This window comes from Orycteropus afer, unplaced genomic scaffold (assembly GCF_000298275.1).
Source record: "Orycteropus afer afer isolate SDZICR_OR568_19922 unplaced genomic scaffold, OryAfe1.0 scaffold00796, whole genome shotgun sequence".
In the NCBI taxonomy this organism is placed as follows: Eukaryota; Metazoa; Chordata; class Mammalia; order Tubulidentata; family Orycteropodidae; genus Orycteropus; species Orycteropus afer.
The window spans coordinates 637597-643634 of NW_006922383.1; the positions used below are offsets into that span (position 1 = coordinate 637597).

Below are 6038 nucleotides of genomic sequence, written 5' to 3' on the forward strand. Positions count from 1 at the left end.
TATAGTGCCCAAAGATATTCTCCCAAGTTGGTAACTTGACTTTTCCTTTTTTTGTAAAGTTTTTTGATGAACAAAAGTTTTTAATTTTTATGAGGTCCCATTTATTTATTTTGTCTTTTGTTATTTGTGTTTTTGCTATTATATTAGATAATCCATTGTTGAAAGCCAGGCCTAACAGTGTTGCCCCTACTTGTTCTTCTCAAAATTTTATGGTTTTAGTTTGCACACTTAGGTCCTTAATCCATTGTGAATTTGTTTTTGTGTATGATGTGAAGCATGTGTATCCTGTTTGATTTTCTGCATGTGGAAATCCAATTTTCCTAGCACCATTTTTTGAACAGGCTCGTCTTTCCTCATCAAATGGACTTAGTACCCTTGTCAAAAATTAGTTGGCCATATATGTGTGGGTTTATTTCTGAGCTCTCAGTTCTATTCCACTGGTCTATGTGTCTATTGTTATACCAGTACCAGGCTGTTTTGATTACATCATTCACTCACCCTACAACAATCTGCCTTCTGCTTTCCACTGAAACTGTTCTCACTAACATTACCTTGTTGATACAAATCAATGGATACTTTTCAATCCTTATCTAACTTTACATTTCTTTGTAAATTTATACCTTTGACTTGAAACTTTTTCCCTTGGCTTCCAGGACACCATTGGTTTTCTTCCTGTCTCTTCCTTCTTAGTCTGCCTTGCTGTCTTCTCTTCCTTTCTTATTCCTTAAGTGCTGGTGTACCCCAAAGTTCTGTCTTTGGCTTTCTTCTCCTCTTGCAATTTACTAATTCCGCAAATATTTAGTAAGTGCCTTTAATATGCCAGATACTCTTTGATCTCATCTATAACTTCAGATACCATCTAAATGCTAATGAATCCCAAATATGCATCTTTAGCTCTCTACATTAGACCCATATTAGCAACCTACATTTCAAACATTGCTACTTAGATGTTCCTTAAGCCTTTCAAATTCAAAATGCCCAAAATCAAATTCAACATTTCTACTTCCCTACCTGACCGTTTTTGTCTCCTGTATTCCCTAATTGAATAACAGGCACTATCTTTACTTGGTTTCCAAACAAGAAACCTGGGATTCAAGCTTGATTCCCCCTCCTACTCTTCTTTTTTTACATGAAATTTGTGACCAACTAAGTCCTATACAAGGAGCCCTGGTACAACAGTGCTTGGCTGCTAACCAAACTGTTGGTGGTTTGAATGCACCAGCTGCTCCATGGGAGAAAGATGTAGCTATCAGCTTCCATAAAGATTTATAGCCTTGGAAACTCTATGGGGCAGTTCTACTCTGTCCTATAGGGTTGTTAAGAGTCAGAAACAAGTCAACGGCAGTGGATTTGGTTTAAAAGTCCTATACATTCTACTTCTTTACTGTTTTTTCTAATTTGTTTCTTTCTCTCATCTCTATTGTTTACTCTCTTTAATTTAGGCCACAGTTAACACTCTAATTTATAAATTAACATCCTAATTTATTTTCCTATCTCTAGTCATACCACCTCTTATCCACTTTCTTGACACCTGCTAGAGATATCTCCTTAAAACATACATTTAATCCATGTCACCTTCTTACTTTAAACTCTTCAATGGCTCCCCATAGCTTTCAAGTTAAATTGCAAATTCTTTATCAAAGTATATAATGGTCTTCAGGATCTGGCTGCTGCCTTTCTCTCTTGCCTCATCTCTTACCATTCACTTCTTCTTTATCAGTAGAATATCCAGTGCTACCCTCTAATTTCATATGGACAATAAACATGTTAATGGGAGTTATTTTAAGATGTCCCTGAACTAACAAAATTCTTAATCAACATCACTAAACTTCTGGTAGAGGAGAAACTGGGAAATAGAAACTTTATAATACCACTCACATACTTGTAATTTTTCTCATCACATTTTAAGTTCCTTATACCTGTTGCTTCAGATGATTAAGTTCAGCTGTCTGGGGATCAATATTAATAACAGGCTTGTTCTTGATTTTTCTTGCTCTGTCAGCATAGCGAAGGGTATTTAATGTTTCCTCTAGATTGGAGTCAGCAGGACTCACACAGGCTATCATAAGAGTATGGCTATTACCTCCTAGAGAATCTGAAAAACAGCAGTGGAAGGAATTGAAATTAACAAGTAGGAAGCAAGCAAAGGTGCCTATTTGGGTTGGCCATTTCAAACTCAGAGTTATAAGAAAAAAATCTTAAACATCTATAAATTTTCTATGTGAATCAATATAAAAGCACTAAGCTGTCTGATGTATAAAATGATATAGTTTAGAATCTTATTGCACTTGCTCCCATTCTCAAGAGACAGTGTGATTTCAGTAGTTAATCATATTAAAACAACTAGGGCCTGGCCCAAATAAATTAGAAACCACTACTGGGATTAAACATTCTTAGGATGCCCCCTCTAGATGGGTTTTAGCTGTCCAGGGAATTCTGCTTAGCATCATTAATAATTAAAGAAACAGTTACCAAGTTCATTTTCAGGTGTAAAGTACGAAGTACAGGTGGCACACTACAAATTTCTTGGCACTCAAGATAATCTTTCCAATCATCTAAAAGCCTGCCTACCAACAGGTATTTATCAATTTATCAAGTGGTGAGACTAAGATTCTTTCTCAAAATATCAGCTGTGTATATATGATAGTTCAAATATTTGGCTTTTTACCTGTTCCATCTCTGATTTCTGGAGGCTATTATTCTCTTAGTTTCAGAGGCACTTTGGGCTTACCTTGAAGCAGTCGAGTTAACTTGGAGTCTCTGTATGGCACAAAGCCACCCTTTTTCTCATCTCCAAGTGCACTGATGACATTTCCCAAACACAGGAGGCCTCGGTTAATATTAATACCTAATACCAGGAAACAAAATTTAAGTTGCTTGGTAAAACATCTAGCATATATCTACATTTCTCCTGAGAAAGAGAAAAAAATAAATAAAGATCTCGAAGAAACTTTAGGTCATCAATCTTCAAGAAACTTCATCCTACTCGCTTTTCAGAGAGTGCCTCTTTATGTAAAGTACAAAGGACAAAAGTACAAATGTTGGATATGCACAGTTGAGTCTATTGGCACTTCTTTCCCTTTTCCATGGAAACAAAACAGACAGATAACTCACCACCATAACCACCACAGGTATAATTATTTACTTTCTATACCCATTATCATCATGCTTCATTTTCATCCTTAAATTAATGCTGTGAAATTTGATAAATAGTTATTTTTACTATCATTACTTTTACTGTCATTCTCATTTTACACATAAGAAAACTAGATCAGAGGTTAAATGACTTGCCTAATAAGGTCAAATAGCCAGTAAGTGGTGAGACTAAGATTCTTTCTCAAAATATCAGTCTTTAAGTCCTATCCTCTTTCCTATTATGCCACACTGAAATACGTTCCTTCTGGTTGCTTTAAAAGGAAAAAAAAATTCTTTTGAACTTTACTTACACTTGAGGCTTGCTTTTTAAACATTGTAATAATCAAGGTCCCTCTAAAGCACCTGACTTCCCGTTATTGTGTTCACTGTGGAACGGCAATATAGTATAATGGTTATGTGCATGGGGCTTTGGTATCTGATAGATATTCCAGTCCTGGCTCTGCCATTGACTAGCTACATGATCTTGGGAAAGTTCCTCTATAAAATGAGGCAAGTCTACCTGTCTCATTGAGTGGTAGAAGGGGATTAAATGAGATACTGTCTATAAAACAAAGTTAAATAGTGAATGAATGGTATCATTATTGTTAGCTCTACTTTACACTTTATTCATCCATACTTTGGACTACCTTATAAACCAAAAACCAATCTCAGTGGTGCTGAGTTGATTCCAACTCACAGCGACTCTATAGGGAAGAGCAGAACTGCCTTAGAGGGTTTCCAAGACTGCCAATCTTTATGGAAGTAGATTGCCACACCTTTCTGCCATGGAGAGGCTGGTAGGTTTCAACTACCAACCTTTTGGTTAGCAACGAGGAGCTCTAAAGATTCCCTTATAACTTGAATCAAGTATTTCTATAAGATCTTGGCTCAAGAATTCTTTTCTGACTGCATCCTTGAATCCTTAATCAACTTGATGGCAGTAGGTGTTATTTATTTATTTATTTATTTATGTTTTTGTTCTTCACCCTTATTGACAATGTCTAATACTCCCAATACATCAGCCTCTTCTGGGCCTTAAACTTTCTGTTCTGAACATTGTGGTCAATCATTTCCATTATGTTTTTCCAAGTACTCACTGGCCCCATGGCCCTCTGCCATTACCACTATATTAATTCCCAATTCTAGGTTAAACCAAGTATATATGTATGTTTTCTTCTGTATAATGCAATGCTGAAGAAAGTCAATAACTAAATGAAATAGATCTATTATAAAACACACTATTTGGTCTTAAAAAAAAAAAACTCACTGCCATCAAGTCGAATCTGATTCACAGCAACCCCTCCTTGGGTTTCCAAGGTGGTATCTCTATGGAAGTAGATTGCCCAATCTTCCTTCTGAGGAGTGGCTAGTGGGTTTTAACTGCCAGCCTTCTGGTTAGCACTCAAATGACTTAGGCACTAAGCCACCAATTCAATTAATTGGCAATTTTTCTTCCCCATGCCTACTTGACTGACTAACCTAACTCACCGTGGCAGCAATTCTAAACACTAATCATTTTCAAGACTGTAAATCTATCTTCACTCTCTCACTATTAGTAGATGATTTCACTAAATGTTTTATGGAGATCAAAGTCATCTATAAGGCCTCCGTCTACTCTCCCCATTTAACATTCTTTCCTTTGCTGTTACTGAATCCTTTGTCTTTCCCCTGTTTTATTTTCAAAGCTTTGCCTTCTGCCTCTTTGTGTTTCTACTCCCTCCATTTTCTCTGGGACTCTGGATCCTTTGATCTTCTCCTCATTCTTCTAGATCTTTAGCTTCTTTTGCCTTCACTAATATAACAATTGCCGCAAGCAATTATCCCTTTCTTTTCCTTTTATTGCCAATTGGGAAGGGGAACAATTTTGCATGGGCATTTATCCTATCCAGGATGTGAAGGAGAACCTGTTGTGATTTATCAAATCTTCTTAGTAGTCCTACTTCTATGGTATTGGTCTGTCAATTCTTTTTCCTTTATAGTCCTTAGTCCCATATCCCATGATGGAAAGGAGAGACAACTGAGGTTGTTCAAACCTGCTGAGCAAAATTCTTCCATCTATAGTTTCATAGAGGAATTTTTAAAAATTCCAGGTGAGCCCTGGGAAGAATCTGAGTTCTCTGATCTAAAGAGGACCGCAGAATTAAGGACAAACCATTTGCTGGTAAGTTGACCCCAACTCATGGCAAGAGGGTGCTTTTTCCTTCAACTGAGAGTTGGAGCTTTGAAATACAAAGGAGCTAAGGGAAATGAATAGCCCTCTAGAAATAAATCATTACAAAACAGGATTTAATTTCCTGTTGTTTCACTAAAATAGTAAGCTCTTCACTTGGGATGTAGTGGAGTTCCTGGGTGATGTAAATGGTTAAGCAATCCACTACTAACCAAAGTATGGTGGTTTGAGTCCATCCAGAAGCACCTTGGAAGAAAGGACAGGCGATCTACTTCCAAAAGATCACAGCCACTGAAAACCCTATGGAGTATAGTTCTACTCTGATATACATGGACTTGCCATGAGTTGGAATTGACTCAACAGAAACTGGTGGTAGAGGAGGGAAAGAGCACTATACCACAAAGACTGGGATGAACATGTCCAGATAAAATTATAAAACTAGAACTTCTTCTCTCTATAAGATTGAGAAAAGATCAAGTGGGAAGGATATCAAGATTATTATTCAATAGGTATTTGGGCATTTGTTCATTATGGCAAAAAAACAAGTAATAAAGTAGAGATTTTAACTTAAAAAGGAACATATACAAGGAAAGGCTTATATATGTAACAAAACTTTCTTTGTTGGTTACCGGGAATGGGAAGGAACACTGCTAGGTAGGTAGAGACAAGTATTGATTTGGGTGAAGAGAAGGGCAATGTACCAAATGTGAGTGATCAACATGGTGGCAATGAG

The 6038-nt window shown here is 36.7% G+C and overlaps 1 protein-coding gene across 1 annotated transcript in view; it reads right to left on the reverse strand.

The window, feature by feature from the left end:
• The window catches only part of KIF4A (kinesin family member 4A), a 326710-nt gene that overhangs the window by 182696 nt on the left and 137976 nt on the right, over positions 1 to 6038 (reverse strand). Inside the window, exons 8-9 of the mRNA XM_007957784.2 lie at positions 2732 to 2848; positions 1920 to 2095 (exon numbers count right to left, since the gene is read on the reverse strand). Of these exons, the coding sequence (XP_007955975.1) occupies positions 1920 to 2095; positions 2732 to 2848 (293 nt within the window). The remainder of the gene's footprint in view (positions 1 to 1919; positions 2096 to 2731; positions 2849 to 6038) is intronic.